The 20,572-nt window shown below is 32.9% G+C and overlaps 1 protein-coding gene and 1 pseudogene across 1 annotated transcript; one reads left to right on the top strand and one right to left on the bottom strand.

Annotated features, from left to right (window-relative positions):
- Positions 1–523: 523 nt before the first annotated feature.
- On the bottom strand, positions 524–2,768 carry LOC106293789 (transcription factor bHLH95-like). The gene is made up of 3 exons (XM_013729433.1): positions 2,406–2,768; positions 1,038–1,547; positions 524–948 (listed from the first exon to the last, which is right to left on the bottom strand). Exons 1-3 carry the CDS (start codon positions 2,730–2,732, stop codon positions 844–846), a joined length of 942 nt encoding a protein of 313 aa, XP_013584887.1. The 5' UTR covers positions 2,733–2,768; the 3' UTR covers positions 524–843.
- A 17,345-nt stretch (positions 2,769–20,113) lies between these two features.
- Positions 20,114–20,327, top strand: LOC106294413 (annotated as a pseudogene).
- Positions 20,328–20,572: the final 245 nt, after the last annotated feature.

Genomic DNA, 20,572 nt, shown 5'->3' with positions numbered 1-20,572 from the left:
ATGAAGATATGGAGTGAATGAAGAGGAAGAGGGGTGCTTGTATTTATAGTTGAAATCCTGCCGACAGACCGAGGAAATTCCGACGGAATTCCGACGGAAACGGCTAGTTCGTCGGAATTTCCTCGGAATTTTTAAAATCCCCCAACGGCTCTCTAACGGCTATAATATATCCTCGGAATTCATCGGTTTTTTCCGAGGAATACGTTTTTCCTCGGTATTCCATAAGAATATTCCGACGGATTAGTATTTCCTCGGAATTCCGCCGGTATATTCCGAGGAAATTCCGAGGAAACCAAATTTTGTGTTTCCTCGGAATTTCCTCGGAAATTCCTCGGGATATTCCGAGGATTTCATTTTCCGTCGGAATGTCCGTCAGAATACCGCTGTTTTCTTGTAGTGTTCAGGTAGTTATCAATCATTTTTCAAAATAAAATACACCAACAGTATTGTTGTTTTTAAATTTATTACGTACGTTGGAAAAATGTATTGGACAATAAAAAATAGGGTAAATATAAATGCATCTTGACATTAAAACAGAAAATTTAACCTTCATCGTACAGATATATGCACTTCAGTATTCTATTGGACAATATTTGCCAATATACATTGATTAAGGAAAAATAAACTAAAATTTCCGGGAACAAGCACTAGACAACAATGTTCCAAGAAGATATCACTTCTCTTTATTCTTGTTTTTTTTTCTTATAATGGGTGTTAAAGTTCAAAGTCCAAACTAATCTCTGCATGCACATTAATAAAAAGGACTTTGCAAAAGACCCTAAAGTACTTAAAAATGAAATTTCATTTTATGACCTGAAAATTTAAACCGAAGCCATATTTGATTCAAGGAGATGAAAAATAGAAGGCCATTTCTTGAGCAGCTTGCTTGAAAATTTCCGCAGCTCCAAACCCATCTCCCAATAACTGATTCTCATAGCTCGGCTTTACCTGTTCCATTACAAAGAAAAGAACCATCATAAATAACAAAAACTACAACATATCATATAAACATGTTATGACCATAATATATATTATACTTGTGCTTGGATCATGTAGGTGCTCCGGAAAACATTAGACGAGACACTAGCAAACATAACGTCAATGTTATACTTCTCAAACAAGTAACACATATTAGTGAAAACCCCTGATTTGTCTTTAGGGCAACACAAACTGAAGAAAGCTTCATTTCCACAGATATTCAGCACGGCGTTACGTGTGGACCAAGTATCAAACTCAGCAGTCGGGTCATCACAAGGGTTGGGCAGGTTCATGCTGGAAGAAGATATCTGATTGGCCAATAAAGCTTCACGGGAGTAAGAATCTTCTGAGGCGGCACCTACGGGAAGGATATGGGGCTGGTTTGATATTGGTGTGAGGAGAATTGTAGGAGAAGAAGATGGATCATAAGGGAAAGCAGTAGTAGTTGTTGTGTTTGAAGCCGAAGAATATTGAAGTTTCTCGAGTTTTCTCATCTGGAGATTATGTAAAGTTTGTTCAAGGGATTTGATGGAGCTCACTGCCTCGTCTACGATTGTTGATTTGTCTGCCTGTGAATCATGAATTAAAATAGTATATAATACATGATTTTGCGTAACGTAAGATATCCGACACATTAACACCCCCACAAATAAAGTATAACAAAAAGGAACCAAGGAATCGAAAGCCTGACAGATTTGCCAAATTACACCAAATCTAAGTGACATATATATATATATATGTGTGTGTGTGTGTGTTTATATGAAGCGAAAGGATACGAAACTTAACTTGAAAAGGAAGAAGCATAAATAGTTGAATAAATCGAAATCTAAAACATAATCTTTTTTTTTTTTGAGAAAATGGCTAAACATAACTTTTTCTTGCTACTAAAATTAACATAAATTAAAATTCCTCAAGCCAATGAAGATTTGACATTTTGATTTATGTGCGATCACACCATCTGCGCCTTAAACAATTGACTAGATGAAAAAAAGACCACAAACGATTTAGATAAATTGTTCTTAAACATAATCTTATGTTAGTTGTTTGAGAAATCGTTTGAAACTAATATATATAAGAATGGAACCGTATCTAAGTTGATACTAACTATCTTTCATGATGAAATTAAAAGAATGAACTTTTTTGAAGGTAAGATTTGCGGAACTAAATATGGATGAGGTTGACAAAAAAACAGATGGATGAGTATATAATTTCATTTCACAAAAATTCCTCTTTTGAAGAGTTGGATAAGACTGAACCATCTCCACAGTATTATATATATGATTAGTGTTCATACGCATAATTTCTTTATAAAACACAGTTAACCTGATCCACATGCAAATTACCAATCGAAAACTGAACTTAATACGGAAAAAAATATGAAGACTAAAAAAGCATTGATAAGTCGTTTATTATTTAATCAGGTATACCTTAGGAGGAAGTTGGGGAAGCAAAGCATGTAGTTTAGCAAACATATCTCTCATCTTCTTCCTCCTTTCTCTTTCAGTCCATATATGTATTTCATGATCGGGTGATTCTTCTACATGATTTTTCTCATTTCTTTGGGTCCTCTTTTTTCCTTTTGAAGCTTTCTTATCGGATGTCGGAATTTCAGACGGATGAGAAGGACGCACTAGAGGCGGTTGCTTGTCGATTCTCTTGCAGCCACCTTGAGAATCATCAGAATTGGATATGCCCCACACAATACTCTCTTGCCCCAACTCTTGAGCATTAGTCATATTGAACTGAATGCTCATTTTACCTTTTTGCTTTGTTGTATTTATTATGCTTCTATGAATGCCTTATATAAAAGAGAGAGACGTTTAAAGATGGTGAAAGAAAGAAAAATAGGAGAAGATATAAATAAAATGATAAGTGAACTATTAGGAAAAGTCCAAAATATTATCGAAACCGTTACTAAGGCATCAAAATAAAAACGATGTAAAAGTTTATTCGAAGCAGTTGTGTAGTTTTAAGCTGATAGTACTAAAATATGATATGTAGTGTACCATTAGTCTACCACAATCCTACGTTATAACGTTCAATGTACTTGCCCATATGGCCATATATTACATACTATGAAAAATGCGTTTCTATGAAGGAGATCACCAGAATATTGATTTACGAGTTAACTCATCATTATGCCACAACACCCTGATTTGTCTTTAGCATATTTTTGTTCTCAACGTTCGAATTATTGTGTGGAACGGTGAAGTTAATCAGAATAACAGTTGTACATGAAGTGTATTTTGTAAAACGTTCAAACCAAATAACGTATATATTGTATAAATTATTTGTTTTTATTGTTCTTTGGAAATGCCGAAAATAGGTTCCAAAACGTATTTAAGTTTCTTACATTATTCCGAATTTCCAATCTGTGTCATTATTACTTTTGATAAATCTACATAAAAGTTTGAAATTTGGTTATAATTATGAGATAGACACACATTTCTTTTCCAAAAATACAGAAGGTATATATTCAAATAAACTAAAATTGTTATTGAATATTTTTAAAACGCATATATATATAATTGCATTCCTTAATCAATAGCTGATTTCCCTATTTTACTGATATTTAGTTTATTAGGATATATCATTAATTTTATTTCATTTTAAAATATTTCTATAATTTATTTTCTGAAATTTTAAATTTAGGTATTTGAGGAAATTAATCCACATGCAAATTTTAAAAGGGCAAATCTCCAAAATAGCACATTTCTAAGTTTATATCACAAAAATAGCACTCAAAAACTAAAATGACCAAAATAGCACCTTTTTAAGTTTATCCTTTGAAAATTTTAATTTTTTTATTTTTCAAAATTTGAAATCTTATCCCCAAAACCTCATTTCTCAACTCTAAACCCTAAACCCTAAACTCTAAACCCTAAACCCTAAACCTAAACCCTAAACCCTAAACCTAAACCCTAAACCCTAAACCCTAAACCCTAAACCCTAAACCCTAAACCCTAAACCCTACTAAACCCTAAATCCTAAACCCCACCCTTTAACTCTAAACCCTAAGTTTGTGACTTTTGATAAAACATTAAGTGCTATTTTTGTGACTTTTGACCTTGAGTGCTAGTTTGGGAACAAAAACTTGATTTAGTGCTATTTTTGTCTTTTTCTCATTTTAAAATTTTAGTCATTTAATATTTAAAATCTATTTCACACATGATATACTATTATAAAATAAGTACATTTTAAATACAAAACATATACAATGCTTAATCAGAAGCTTTGTCTTTCGGCGCTTGCATTGTATCCAATATCGTAACATTTTAAATTGTGGTCGAATGGTAAAAGATAAAGTATAAATTTCAAATTTTAACCTTCATGGTAAATTATTAACATTTAGTGGACTAAATGATTCCGGTTTTAAGAAAATATGGTAATTGAAAGCCAATTTAGTTTAAAATAATTTTATTGAATTATTATGCTAATAAACTTACAAAAGAGCGGACCTGGAAACATGTAAATACTCTAGTCAGTCACTTAATATATATATGGATTTTTTGCATTGCATTGAAATATTATAGAACTCACCAACATTTCCTAAAATTTATACAAAATCTATACGAGATAGGCCTAAATATATTTGTATTTATAATTTCTCACACTTTTATATTGATTTAAGATATCACATTTTTGGATATTATATCACTGAAACCTGCATTTAAACACTCTAATTATGACCAATTTTCAAAAAAAAAAAAAAATTCTCTATCAAAGACTAATTTAGAAAAAATAATTTATTAAACTAGAAATATCATTAGAGTACTAAGTATTTCAAAGAATTTTTCAAGATTTCGCTATTCATTTACCAGTTTCTTTTATCTGAGAAGCAAAGGGCTCATGTACCTAGCTCTAAATAAATTGGAAACCACTAGAGAAAAAAATGAATACTTAATTATTTGACGGGAATGTATTATAAAACGTATTTAAAATTATAAAATGCCAAAGATTAAAGAAAATTTCTAATATGTCATGCACAACTCACTAGTCAAATATTTTATGTGATATTTCATTTGATTAATACTACGCGCAAACTCAAAAACAAAGCAACATAAATGAAAGAAGCTACTCTTAATTGAAAAAGTTGTTACTCTGATTTAAAAAAGAATGAAAAGCTAAACTTAAGATCCTTAATTAACTTGTGATTATGTTAACTGTCTGATAATTATGTGGTGGTAAAAGTGAGCGTTATCTTCATGGTTTTCAGTGCATGTAATCATTGATATCCAGAGATTCAATTGTCTTTTCTGATTTTCTTTTGAAGTTAATATATAAAAAAAAACTCTTTTTACATTAACTTTAAAGGGCAAATCTCCAAAATAGCACATTTCTACGTTTATATCACAAAAATAGCACTCAAAAACTAAAATGACCAAAATAGCATTATATCTTTTGAAAATATTAATTTTTTTATTTTTCAAAATTTGAAATCTTATCCCCAAAACCTCATTTCTCAACTCTAAACCCTAAACCCTAAATTCTAAACCCTAAACCCTAAATTCTAAACCCTAAACCCTAATCCCTAAACCCTAAACTCTAAACCCTAAACCCTAAACCCTAAACCTTAAACCCTAAACTCTAAACTCTAAACCCTAAACTCTAAACCCTAAACCCTAAACCCTAAACCTTAAACCCTAAACTCTAAACTCTAAACCCTAAACTCTAAACCCTAAACCCTAAACCCTAAATTCTAAATTCTAAACCCCACCCTTTAACTCTAAACCCTAAATTTGTGACTTTTGATAAAACATTAAGTGCTATTTTTGTGACTTTTGATCTTGAGTGCTAGTTTAGGAACAAAAACTTGATTTAGTGCTATTTTTGTCTTTTTCTCAACTTTAAATTGTCTGAATATGCTCATATTCACTTGTGAAGTTGCAAGTTTAAACGGGACTAGATTTCAATACACTTTGACATGTACAAGCCAAATTTTGGTAAGTCTTGTGTTATGTAACGTGGCAATCATTCACACATCACAATTCTCGAGTCCAATATCTGAGCGATAGAAAAGGAAAAAAAACTATTAAGAAACTGAAACACATTATTATTAATTTACCACACTTTTATGGTTCGGAAAAAGTTTCACATTTTCTATGTTTCCATAATTTCTTATGTACAGAAATCTACACAAACAAAATAATAAATTAAAATTTATTTTCTAAAAACAGATGATTTTACCTTTTTGCTGATAATCCAAACAATGTAATAATTTTTTCCAACGAAGATTGAATTCGAGTGGTGGAATGCATACTAGACACTCTTTTACCATTAGACCAGCAACTCGTTGATAGAAAAAAATTAACAACATTAGGTGACTATAGTTTTCTGGGTAATCTAACATTTCATAATCATAATCTTCAAACTTACAATAGATTGGAAGAAATTATTCATATTCTTTTATTACAATAATGAGATTTTAAAACAACATAAGTTAAAGTAGATATTTTCCCTGAAAAAAATGATAGCGAAAACATAACTATTTAGGCCCTGTTCGTTTGTAAATCTGGAAGATGCATCCAGATGGTCCATCTAGATGTCTTATCAAGATGCTTCATCTGGGTGTTGTTTGTTTCTTCATTTCGTCCATGCATTCAGATGAATCATCTGAATGCAGCTATATTCGTTTTTTTTAACTTGCATCTGCATCCAGGTGGGCTTGTTAATAAAATGACTAATATTTTTTTTTTATGTTTCGGCGGAAAATAGCATTTTTACGGTTTTGGCGGAAAATACGTTTTCATGGGTTTGGCGGAAAATACGTTTTTGCGGAAAAAAATATGTTTTGTGGTTTTGACGGAAAATGTGTTTTTGACGAAAAAGTGTGTTTTGCTGGTTTGACAGGAAAAGTTTTTTTTCCGCGATTTAGGCGGAAAAATGCATTTTGCAGTTTTGAAGGAATCTAATACGTCGCAATATGCGATGCGATACTTATTTTCCAAGATGTGGAGAGCCATAAGAATATGTTAGTCACGCGATCTTCGAATGCCCACCGGCATTACAAGCATGGGCATTATCATCAACACCGTCAAGTTCTCAAACCTTCCCTATATCAAGTATGTATGCCAATATGGACTATCTGTTTTGGAAAGAATACTATTAAGAAGCCGAATGATGATAGAGACCCTTATCCCTGGATAATCTGGTATATTTGGAAGGCAGGAAATGATAAGCTATTCATGGGTATAGATAGGGACTCATTGGAACTAGTCAGATATGCAGAGAGTGAGTGCCATGCCTGGTACAACGCAAAGGATTCTATACCTATTCCTACACAAGCACCAATTGTTGAAGAAACACAAGCATTAAGCTTGGATAATATTTGTATGTTGGATGGTTCATGGACCTCCACAGACCAATTCAGCGGCATTGGATGGGTTTGGAAGGATAGCACGAGAAAGATCCAACTTATAGGTACACAGAACTTAAGAAGGTGTGAGACATCATTACACTTGGAATTGGAAGCGTAAAAATTGGCAATGGAGAGCATGCTTCAGCATTCAACCTGTCAAAGATTTGGGACAGATTACAAGGACCTGATTGCAATGATAAAGGACCCCCAACTTCTCAACGGAGCTGGAGGACATTCAAATTCTTCAGATGTGCTATTCGGAATTCAAGATCAGTTACGTGCCAAGAACGCATAATGAAATTGATGATTCTTTAGCTAGGAATGCTCGTTCTTTTCATAGATCTCTATGCTTTATTAGTTATTCTATTCTGGTCTGGCTACCCAGACCACCTCATGTTTAAGTAATAGAATAGCCATTTGTTGCAAAAAAAAAAAACATATTAGTATTTTACAACACATTCAAAACCTGTTACAAACGTACGTTGTACTTTAGTGTTCAAAGATGATCACATCAGAAATTCACAACCATTACAGATAAGGGAAAACAACTTGCATCTAGAAGTCTTAACCAAACAACACACATTGTAACTTAAGCTGAATCAAATACAAAAAGAACCAAAATACATTCAGCTGTTTCAAGTGAGCACGTACGTCTTTCAAGCGGTACTTTCAGCTTCTGCAAATTCACAAAAAAACACACTAGTTTAGAAAAAATAATGAAGAAACATAGAACAAACAAAATAAAGTTACCCAGTCCATCATGGAAAGCCAGTTGCTCAAAAATTTGCACCAAGGAAGCAAGTTTTGCATCAGAAATGGAACTCCGAATCCATTGTTGTGAACATACCAAAGCTTCAACCATCTAAGGCGTTAAACAAATTCTATAAGGATCTACTATCCGACCACTAGTACTAAAAGCTGATTCGGAAGAAACCTGGATGGCAACGACGTCTCTTGCAAACTCTGATAGGATTGGGTATTTAGAGCTGTTACGTTTCCACCAAGATAGGACATCATAATTCAAACAGAAAAATGCACTTTTCGCGTCAAAAACGCAAAAATGCACATTTTCCGCCAAAACCGCAAAATGCATTTTTGAGTTTTTGACGGGAAAAATGCATTTTTCTGTTTTTGACGGAAAAATGCATTTTGCGGTTTCGGCGGGAAAATACGTTTTTCGGTTTTGGCGGGAAATTACGTTTTTAGGTTTTGGCGGGAAATGCGTTTTTTTCCGATTTGACGGAAAAATGCGTTTTCCGGTTTTGACGGGAAAATGCGTTTTCCGGTTTTTGCGGAAAAATGCGTTTTTCCGGTTTTTGCGGGAAATGTGTTTTTCCGGTTCTGGCGGAAAAATGTGTTTTACGGTTTTGGCGGAAAATGCATTTTTCCGGGTTTCGCGAAAAATGCGTTTTTCCTGGTTTCGCGGGAAAATGCGTTTTTCCGGGTTTCACGGGAAAATGCATTATTCCGGTTTAGGCGAGAAAATATATTTTTCCGGTTTTGGCGGGAAAATGCATTTTTCTGGCTTTGGCGGGAAAGTGTTTTTTCCCAGTTTCGGCGGAAAAATGGGTTTTTCCAGTTTCGGCTGGAAAATGTATTTTTCCGGTTTTTGCGAGAAAATGCAATTTTCCGGTTTTCGCGGAAAAATTGTATTTTGCCGGTTTCGACGAGAAAATGCGTTTTCCAGTTTCGACCAAATGGGTTTAAGTTTTAGTGCTACAAATTTTAGTAATTTATCAAAAATGCATGTAATTTAATATGGAAATATTTTGGTCCACATGTTTTTAATGTTTTGGTGCACATGATTAGTTGTTAAGTGAATATTTTGATTACTATATGAACTATAAACCAATCGTATAGTCGAGACAAATATGGTGTTAAGTTAAATGTTATCGTATTATACGATTGATTTGAATTCATATGAGAAAATCAGTCTTCGATAATTTTATCGTAAAGTTTCAACGGCAACTCCAATTGAGACGAAACAAGAGCCAATTTGATCAGGGCCCGAAGGAGTATCTAAGTGCTGGTTAACCAGAACCGGTCCAGATTGCCCGATGGCAAGTCGGACAGGGTTTATCCAACTCGTCCTATGGCGAGTTAGATGTGGATCATCCAACTTGCCATCAGGCGAGTTGGATTGGTCGATCGAACTCGCCTGATGGCGAGTTGGATGAGGTTCGTGCAATTCGCCGTTGGGCGAGTTGGATCGGTCGATCTAAACTGAGACGGTTCGCGTGTTGATGCGGCCGTTGCTCGGGAGTTTTCTACTTAGGACTTTTCTGAAATTATTTCGAGAAATTTTCCTTAAGAGATGCAATTTTGGACATTGATTTTGAGATTACCGTTTTCGACCCCAACATTTAGAACAGAAGATGCAGCCTCATCCTTAATGGAGGCAACTGTACCAATGTGGCGAGTTCAACATTGGTGAAGAAGCTTGGTTTGGATACAAAGAAGCATCCTAGACCTTACAAGCTTCAATAGTTGACAAACAATGGAGAAATGGAAGTGACCAAACAGGTGGTGGTGTCTCTTTCCGTTGGATGCTATTAAGATGAACTTCTTTGTGATGCTTTCCCATGGAACCCAGTCACATTATTCTAGCAAGGACATGGAAATATGATCGCCAAAGTCACCTACAAAGGACTCACAAACTGGTATTCATTCTTTCTTAAGGGTCAGAAGATTTCCTTGATTTCTTTATCTTCATTGGAAGCTCAACAAGATAAGCAGCACTTGAGAAAGAAGAATATAAGCAGGCTGCTAGTAAACCCGTGAAGCCACACACCTTTCTCATAAACTCCTTGAAAGTTATGTGTTCACTTCCCTCTTCTCAGTCTGATTTTGTGCTTGAAAATACACAGGCTTGTGATAAACTTACCAATTTTAAACCCGTACAGCCGAGCGGTCTTGTTTCTTTTTCAAAAGGCATAAACAAAAACTCAGCAAACGAAGCTCAAAAGAGTTTACCGCAAGATAAAATGTCGGAGCAGCCGACCAGCTTTGAACCAAGCAATTCCTCAACCGATCCGTTATGAAAATCAAAATCACAAGAATTGAATAGGATAAATCCTAGTTTGTTTTTTCTGCTCAACATGAAAACGTGTTGGTTGAAAGCTTTTCTAAGCTAGAACAAGTCTTTACATGGTTTCACAATGTTTTGCCTAAACATAGATCATTCGATGATTAGTTTGCATATAGATATGCATTGAAAGAACTTTGTAATAGGAAATTTCATGAACTAAGGCTGCTTAGACAAGGGAACGAGTGTGATTTCGTGCAAGTTGAAAAGGTTTCCACTACAATTCAAGTAAAGTCTGATTTATTTCAATGGAGATTACAACTTATTTATAAGATTGCTAGTCCAAAAAACTAGACATAATAAATTTCCTTGAAATCAAGCAAAGACTAAGCTAAAAACAATGCAACTAAATGTGTATTAAACATCTCTTGGCCTTCTTTGTCTGATTTACTCCAATTTTTGGCACTCTTTCTTTACCAGAAAATAAAGCTAGTATTTTGGGTCAGTCTTGGACTTGTAACACCTCCAAATGGGATGGACCATATAATAACATATCCAATGGATATTTCATTGCTTTCCATGTCCAGAACATCATATATAAGCCCAATGAGTGTATCTTTGATGGCTGAAGACACCATTTTAAAATTGATCCAGTGAAATAGTGTATTGCCTTTTATTATTATTTTTCTTTGATGCTTCCCGTGATCGTACTAACATACAAGGTAATCGAGGTGCAGGAAGTAGAGACTATAAACTGCAAGACATGTGTCAAGTGTGGGGATCAAGAGCCCAATAATGCCCTTCACTCAAAAACATATTACTTCTATAAACTATCACAAGATCAGAAAGCCTCGGTTCAAAAAAAAAAACAAAACTATCACAAGATCACGCTTTCTACAGTTTTTACAACCTATAAATGCTTTAATTTTCTATCTATCTACCTCCTATCGTTTTTCCTATATATTTCGAGACGGATTTTATCTAATAAAACTATGAGTTCGTTTTTAATCATACATAACTCTTTTTATAAGTCGTTATATTTTGGGTTGGCTATGAAAACCACCTCTTGTTTGAGCAAGGCATGTTAGTTTGTACATCCAGATGGTGCATCTAGATGTTTTATTCAGACGATTCATCTAGGTATTGTTCGTTTCTTCATTTCGTCCATGCAACCAGATAAATCATCTGAATGCAACTATGTTTGTTTGCTTTTCATTTTTTAATTTGCATCTGCATCCAGGTGGACTTGTTAATAAAATGACTAAAATATATTTTTTTATGTTTCGGCGGAAAAATAGCATTTTTACGGTTTTGGCGGAAAATATTTTTGTGGTTTTTGAGGAAAAATGTGTTTTTGACGAAGAAGTGCATTTTTGTGGTTTTGGCGAAAAAATACGTTTTTATGGTTTGGCGGAAAATACATTTTTGCAGTTTTGGCAAAAAATTTGTTTTTGACGAAAAAGTGCGTTTTGTGGGTTTGACGGGGAAATTTTTTTTTGTGATTTTGGCGGGAAAATGCATTTTTGCGGTTTTAGCGGGAAATGTGCATTTTTGCGTTTTTGACGGGAAAAGTGCATTTTTTACGTTTTTGGCGGAAAATATTTTTTGTGGTTTCGGCGGAAAAATACGCTTTTCCAGTTTTGGCGGGAAAATGCGTTTTTCCGGTTTTGGCAGGAAAATATGTTTTTCAAGTTTTGGCGGGAAAATGCGTTTTTCCAGTTTTGGCGGGAAAATATGTTTTTTCGGTTTTGCCGGGAAAATATGTTTTTCTGGTTTTGGCGGAAAAATGTGTTTTCCGGTTTCAGCGGAAAAATGTGTTTTTCCGGTTTTGGCGGGAAAATTGTGTTTTTCCGGTTTTGACGAGAAAATGCTTTTTGCGGGTTTGGCCGGAAAATGCTTTTTGCGGGTTTGGCCGGAAAATACTTTTTGGGGGGTTTGACGGGAATATGCGTTTTTGGGTTTTGGCGGGAATATGCATTATTTCGGTTTTGGCGGAAAAATTCATTTTTTTCCGGGTTTGGCCGAAAAGTGCGGTTTTACTGGTTTGACCGAATAGTGTGTTTTTATGGAAATATGCGTTTTATGTTTTTTGAGAAAAAAACACATTTTGCGGTTTTGGCAGGAAAGTGTGTTTTTCAGTTTTTGCGGGAAAATGTATTTTTTGGTTCTAGCGGAAAAATGTATTTGCAAGAAAATAGAATTTACGGTTTTAAAATAATATTTTGATTTTAAAAGGTCATTTTTGTCATTTATCATTTTGGACTGAATTAGATGCATCTGTATCCAGATGCATCCAAATACACCATCAAGACTCACTTTCATTTGAGTGAGAATTTGAGATGAGTTTTTAAAAATTCAGCTGGGTGATCCATATGGATGTGGCATTATAATGCACAAAACGAACATCGATTTGCATCTTCACTCAGATGGATCACCTGAGTGAGCAAACGAACAGCACCTTAAATGCATGGATAAAAGACTCACGGTATAACTGCATTCAGAAAACATAATTAATCACTTGTGTGTTTTTAATAATTATGTTGTGATGTTGAAGACCACCTTTACCTCATGAAGAGATGGTGGGAATATTTATTTTTTACCAGAGTAAGATGATAAAGATCTCCCCGTTGGGAGGAAGGTATCTCTTCTTGAAAGAGAGAAATTTATCAATAGTTTTTGGACATATTTTTTAAAATTCACACCAGTTACGGGGTGATAAACAAAGGACTCAGACCTACTAACTAGATAATGGGCTGCATATGTTATAAATTAAGTTTTATAAAACTATGTTTATAATTTTTAACATTTACTCTTACAATACGATTTATACAAATTTAAAGATTACATAAAATAAGTAAACTATATCTTTTATATTATAAAACAAAGTAAGTTGGCAATTGTGGGTTTGACGTGTGTCATTACAGTATCCAAAAATCTCAGCACGAAAACAAATCAACAATCTCCGTTCTCCACTATCCCTATTTTCTACCACTTACGATCTCCATCCAACAATTTTTATCAGAAGATGTAACTCTTTTTTTTCTCTGTTCATTTTGATGGATTTATCACAACTAATACTCATAGTACTACTAGTACAACTAGTAAAACAAATTATCAATGAAATATTATAGAAAAATCCTAACAAGTTTGAAACCCCAACAAATTTCAAATATTAAACATAATATTATGAGTAGATCCGAAGAGGTTGTACTAAAAGATATCATGAAAACTTATAACACATAATCTCAAATGACCATTAATCAAACAGTGATTTAATAAATTAACTTTTTATTGGACTTTTTCCAACAAAAAAAAATTCTTAATTTTTCTCGAGTAATTTTTTTTTCCAAAAATCCCTATTTTCTACAACTCACGCTCTCCACACATTTATCGTTGATTACCCTTTCTATAAAATCTCAAAAGAAAAAAATTCATCAATTTTTATCAGAAGATGTAACTTTTTTTTCTCTGTTCATTTTGATGGATTTTTCACAACTAATACTGCTAGTACTACTGGTACACAATTAGTAAAACAAATAATCAATCGAATTTTATAGAAAATCCTAACAAGTTTGAAACACTAAAAAATTTCAAATATCAAACATAATATTATGAGTATATCCGAAGAGGTTGTACTCAAAGATAACTTGAAAACTTATAACACATAATCTCAAATGACCATTAATCAAACAGTGATTTAAGAAAACAAAGGCTATGCTTATAAGTTGCCTGAACAAAGTTGCAAAGTTGTATTATTTATACATTTTATAGTTGTACCACCTGTGGGAACCGAAATTCACACTGTCGATTTTCATTTAAATTAGGAAAGTAGGAGAACCCTAGTTTCCCAAAGGTCCCAGATATCTGCTAATACCGCACGCCAAGCAACCAGAACACGAAACGAAAACAGTAATAAAATAAGAAATCGAAAAAGAGAGCAAGATAGTTCTTATGTTGAATCTGCGTTAGACCGTTTACAACAAGGTAAGTGCCTGGGCTACGAGAGCTGTCGGCGAGATTCCTAGTTCTAAAAACCCTAAGACGGCAAAAACCTAATTGAGTCGCAGCTCGAATAACAAAAACGGAAAATTGCCTAAAATCGCTCTAAGTGCTAAGTTTGCTGTGAAAAAGTTCTCCCTTCTGCCTCTCGCCTAGGACTCCTTATATACTCGCTCCTAGGTCGGTTTACGCTTTTCCCCTTCTGCCCTTAAGCCGTCATAGCTTAAAAATAGAGATATTATGTTTTTCCCAATCTTCGTGATTATCTTCGAAAAATTCACATTTATCCGCGGAAACTTGACATTTATCTTTCCTTACGAACCAAGCATAAACCGTCATACGGCTTATGGGCTTTTGGTTTAAGAAATCGTAAGTGGGCTTCGAGTTACGTTTTAGGTCTCTTTGGGCCGTCTTTGACTCGAAACGTTTATTACGGTTCCTTCGATAAAAACAAACTTTCCGCGGTTTTTATCGTAAAGTTTGATTGATGATTCCGAATGACGAAAAACATGAAATGGTTTAGCCACGGTTTTCGGGAGATAGCATTAAAGAGTAGACGAGAATGCATGGATTTGTGTCGTATCGACGTTTTAAGGGAGCTCGGTCGCTACGTAACGACCGAGCCGTACGCGTGCACGTAGCGACCGAGCTTGGCTCGAGCTCGGTCGCTACGTAGCGACCGAGCCGTGTGCATGCTTGATAGATTCGTAACGACCGAGCTTGGCTTGTCCGTTGTCCGATTGCCGTACTCGAACTTGTCTGTGGCTGATTTGGATACGTGTCTGTTGCCTTGAGATAATTGGTACTTGGCTCGATCGAGATTAGAACAAGATTTTTCCGCAAGGTTCTTTGTAAAGACACTTTTTACGAAGTATAACTTTCGTAAAAAGATGCTGACGCTCATTTTTGCGGAGGTTTGGACATTAACTTCGTCGTAACCGTTTTCGACCCCAACACCACCTATACTAATCATATGTGTTCTAGTTGTACTAGTTATACTCTATCTAGTTGTACTAGTAATACTTTGTATTCTTTGTTGTCGTGAATCTTGTACATTGAAGATAAGATTCAGTTCTATATGAAATAAAATGTATTGAGAATGATGATGGATTGGTCAATTTGGGATAAGAAGAAAAATTGAAGGTTTGAAGAAATTTTTTATCTTGATTTGGATTATGGGATAGCAAATCTTGATAAACAACTGGGAATTTAAAAATTGGGTTTCTAGGGTTGTGAATTAGGTCAAGTATCAGGTGGGGAGGTGGGGCTGGGTCCATGTTGGTGTAGGATGGAAGTTGCATGAGGTTGTAAATAAATTTAATTACTTAAGTTTTTTTTTTTGTCATCAACGTAAATAGACTCAATTAAGATTGTGCATCCATCTAAATGACAAAAGATGATTGTTTCATGGCACTGCGCGTAAGACTGTCCGCCTTTAAATTCTTTGTTTGGGGTATATGAATGAGCTCTGAGTGGTTGAAACTTCCTCTTAGGATCCTGGATGTTTTCCATATAGTTTGCGAATGCATTCGTCTGGTTCTAAAACCATTTTCACCAATTAAGAGCAATTTGTTGCAAATGTAACATGATACTGACGTAAGTTTCTCATTAAATTCCATTGACCATATGAGAGCTTCTACCCTCAGAGTGTAAAGGTGATAGAGTTGGTTTCGTATTCCTTGCACCCATCAATCTCTCAAAGCCTTCTAATGTTCTATACAACCATGCAAAATTTGTTGGTCCCTTGAGATTTACAAAATTTAATTACTTAAGTTTTTGGTTGTTTTACTTACTTTTAGATTTAAATTTAAATATTAAATAAAATAAAAATAAGACGATCCATTTTAGAAAATGTTGATACGAGAAAAATTTAGCGTAAATTCTTGTGACCCAATTTTACCACTCTAAGCGTATGAAACAATTAAGTTACTTGATTAAAATCAGCACCTTGTGAGGGATAAGCATTATATATATATATATATTATATATTATTTTATTTATTATATTTTTTTTTATTATGAAATAATAAATATATATTGAATAATTAAAAATCAGTAACTATTACATATATAATTAAACTGATGCAAACATAGAAATCAATTTTATTAATCCAAACAATATTTTTTCTATTTGATAGGATATATAATTAAATTTAAAAGATATTAACATACATAGAATATTTTTACTATTAATGTCTATTAAATGATACCTTCTAATCATATGGTTTTTTTATCATTTGTATCTTTTATAGCAAAAATGTTAAATTACAGATAACAAAACTTTTATTGTGGGATTAATAGTTTTAGTAATTTTTTTTTATTAAGTTGTCAATGTTTGTTCAAAGATTTTATCAAAAAAAAATTAATGTAAATTTCAAAAATTAAAATATTTATGTATTTTATATGGTATATAGTTTAATTTAAAACGATATATATATATATATATATATATATATATCTTTTAATCTTAATAGTTAATTAAATTAGACTTCTTACTTATATGATATTATAATCATTTGTATTTTATCATAACAAAAATTTTAAACAATGGATCACAAAATTTGAATATGAGACTTTTAACAGTTTTAGTAATTTATATTCGTTTTAAAAAATTCAAAATATAACATATACTACTAATCTAAATTTAATTATAGTATTAATGTGGGTGTTTAATTTATTTTAATAATTTAAAATTAAACAAATATGATAGAAGATACTCTAATTTTTATCAAATCTTTATTATTCAAAATCATTAATTGTCATATATATTTTAGTCACGTTAAGCAATTCTGTAATTTTTATTTAAGAAAATAATAAAGATCATTAATAATGAATTTATTATTTGGTTAATAAAAGCTGACAAAAAAAAAAAATTGGTTAATAAATAACTTATTATATAATTTGATGGACCAACCTATTTCTCTAGTGATTCTAAGAATCATCATAGTGATGACACGTAGTTACAAAAAGAAGTTGTAATATTTCTCAATTAATATATATGGGATATAATTAATGTCAATGTTGGTTAATGTCCTTGCTCTAAACCGCGGACGCAGAAGCCGCTTACTCACCGTTTATGCAAAAAGCGGGGAAGCGCCATGACGTTTTGACCCAAATCGAATGAAAACGCGGAAAATAGAAAAAATAACCTGAATCTTTGATGATTTTTGGCTTGAAAATGTGTCTATGATATGTTTGAGAGAAATATTTTCAAATGACTATTTTTAAGCTTTTGTTACCAAAAAAGATCATAAGGGGGAAAACGGCCAAAAAAAATTCATTTAAATGACAAAAGATCCTTATACCTCTTGCTTTATTGATATAAAAATATAAATAAATATATAAATAAATAATTAAAAATTTATATTTTCAAGTTATATGTTTTCAAATTCGAATTTTGTTATAAATTTTCTTCTTTTGAAATAAAATTTCAAAATTTCTTTTCAAGATTTTTCTTTTTCAAACCCTCAAACCCCGGTAGTGTACTGAACCAGCCCTGCCCTGAAAATAAATTCTTATCTTTCCAAGAACCATCTGTGAAACACCATCTTCTTGTAGTTCCTGAATTAGGTCTGATCTGTACTTCATGTACCACCCTGAGATTATTGGTAACATGTGCCTCAGTCCAAAGTGTTGATTCCAATTCTGCTAAGTTAAATGTTTCCCTCTGATCAATATCAAGATTACTGAATACTTTATTTTTCCGACTCTTCCAATTATACCATAGTATCCATGCAAACTGATGGTCTTCCATTTTTGGGTTAAATCTCCAAAACAGATGATCCATATTAGCAAAAAGATAGCCAATAGGAAAAAGGTTTGGATTCGATGGGATCTTAGATAGTGCCCACACTTGACATGCCGGGGGACATTCAAAGAACACATGGTTTATTGATTCCTCCGGGTCGCCACACCGTGTACAACATGTATCTCCTTGTATTCCTCTCGCTTTTAGATTTTTTGTTACAGCTATACAACCTGTCAATAGCTGCCATAAGAAATGCCTTAACTTCGGAGGACACTTTCACTTTCCAGCAGAAGCCTTATGTATATCCACATTGGGTCCATAAAATTCTGGTGGTCTTTCCTTGTCGGGATAGATCCTTTCTACTTGATACCCTGATTGTACCGTATACTTCCCATTATTGGTGAAATGCCATCCATTCCTATCTTCCATCTGATTTCTACTCAGAGGAATACTTTCAATCATATTTGCATCGTGTGGTTCCACCAAAGTCCTAATTTCCTGTAATTCCATGTTCAGGATTCCTGATTAATGAGAGCATCCACTGTGAGATCCGAGTAACTGTTATGAAATTTTTTGTTAGCTGGTTTCAGGCGAGTGGATGGGATCCAAGGATCATTCCATACTGAAATAGATGACTCTGTTCCAACCCTTTTGATTAGTCCTTTACAAACCAGAAATCTAGCAGAGATAATACTCCTCCAGTCGTATGACGGGGAAGATGAGCGAACCGGTTCCAGGGGTGAAGCATTCCTGTAGTACCGTCCTTTGAAAACTCGAGAGAAATTCTCTCAAATTTAGAAATTCTATTGTTATTGGTTTATGTATTCTTAAAATCTTATTATAATCCTTTGTTATTGGTTTATGGACTTTTAAATTCCATACAAAATTTTTTATTATTAAAAAAGTTTAGGGGGGCCTATTGGAAATAGAATTTGTGTGGAGTTTGAAAATTTTAAGAGTTAATAGATTTTTAAAAGTTAAGTAGATTTGATGAATTCTTACCCAATGTATTGTATAAATTGTCATTGATTATTATAGATTTTCATATATACTTTTCTTTCCAAACTTATTTTTCTATTATTTGAAAAAATTCTTTCATAAAATAGAACTATTTGACAATTAAATAAAAAATTTGGTTTTTTAATATTTTGACATTTTGATTTGTCTTGTTTGATTTTTCTTTTAAAGTTTTTAAGATCAACCTATGAATTTTCTCATGATTTTATTTTAATATCAAATAGTTATATTTAATGAAAGATTTTTTTTTTAAATTGTTATTTTTAATAATTTATTTTATCTTTAGTTTTATTTTTATAATTATCTTTGACTTGACAATAAAAATGTAAAAAAATCTTGTTGTGTTTGTGTATTTGGGTTTTTGTGTTTTTTGTACATAGATTTTGAGAATCCTATGACTATATGTGATATTTGTAAAGTTGAGTGTTGTAAGTAAAACTAGAGAGAATTTATGTCCCAATAAAAAAAGAGAGTTTAATAGAATTACAAAGTCAATAAAACTAAACTTTTTGAATAACATAGGATTTCCATAGAATTTAAAAGTCCACAAACCAATAACAAAGGATTCTAATAAGATTTTAAGAATTCATTAACCAATAACAATGAAATATATAAATTTTAAAATTCCTTCAAAATTTAACTCCCAATAACCCCTCTTAATTTATAGAGATTATTTTGTCAAAAAAAAAAAAAAAAAAAAAAAAAATTTATAGAGATTATTAGTTTATCGAGTATTAATTTATAGAGGTTCTACTATACTTGGAAGTGAAAATAAGTTCAAAATACTGCAACAGCTAGTTAGCCTTAAACCAGCGCAAATGACTCTAAATACCATTAATATCAAATTCCATTTCTTATAATAAGCATAAATGTAAAAGAAATACGTAACCAACGAATACAATAAAGAAATAACCAAAACCTTTTTAAAAGCAGTTCGACTAATCTATTGTAATTTGTGTTAGAGAAGAGAGTGACAAAGTGTCTGATCCATGGCTTCATCTAGAGAATTTATCATATGTTGCCTCTTAACACTTCTTTTGTGCACTTCTTTCATGAGAGTCTAGAACTGCGGATGTCAGCAGAGGAAGATGTGGCGGCGGAGATGGCAGTCTCCGGGACGATAATGAGCGGTGTGTGGAGCAGGTCAAAGATGACGTGGATGATGTTTGCAAAGTGATTAACAAGATGAGTATATATGCTTGATCATGCTTCATCATCTATACTATTAAAAGCAAAATACTTGATAGGTTTTTTCCCTGTAACACGATAATTACAATTCTATGCCATTAAAAAAAACATTCTTATACTATGATAGGACCCGTTAAAATCGTTAAAACAAAAGAAAACAAGAAATGAAAAATACATGGAACCCACCTAAAAAATTTAAAGCTAGAGAAAAAAAAACAAATGGATCAATAAATCTATCACTAATGTTGGCTGGAAAAAGG

Source organism: Brassica oleracea, chromosome C5, assembly GCF_000695525.1.
Source record: "Brassica oleracea var. oleracea cultivar TO1000 chromosome C5, BOL, whole genome shotgun sequence".
Classification (NCBI taxonomy): domain Eukaryota; kingdom Viridiplantae; phylum Streptophyta; class Magnoliopsida; order Brassicales; family Brassicaceae; genus Brassica; species Brassica oleracea.
Note: the sequence above shows the minus strand (reverse complement) of the source record. Positions and strands in the feature narration are given on the sequence as shown.

Coding starts and splice junctions, on each gene's coding strand:
- LOC106293789 (XM_013729433.1), bottom strand. CDS start 2,732: ATGAGCATTCAGTTCAATATGACTAATGCTCAAGAGTTGGGGCAAGAG. Junction 1,548..2,405: donor TTCCCCAACTTCCTCCTAAG/GTATACCTGATT, acceptor CATGATTCACAG/GCAGACAAATCAACAATCGT. Junction 949..1,037: donor CCTACATGATCCAAGCACAA/GTATAATATATA, acceptor GTAATGGAACAG/GTAAAGCCGAGCTATGAGAA.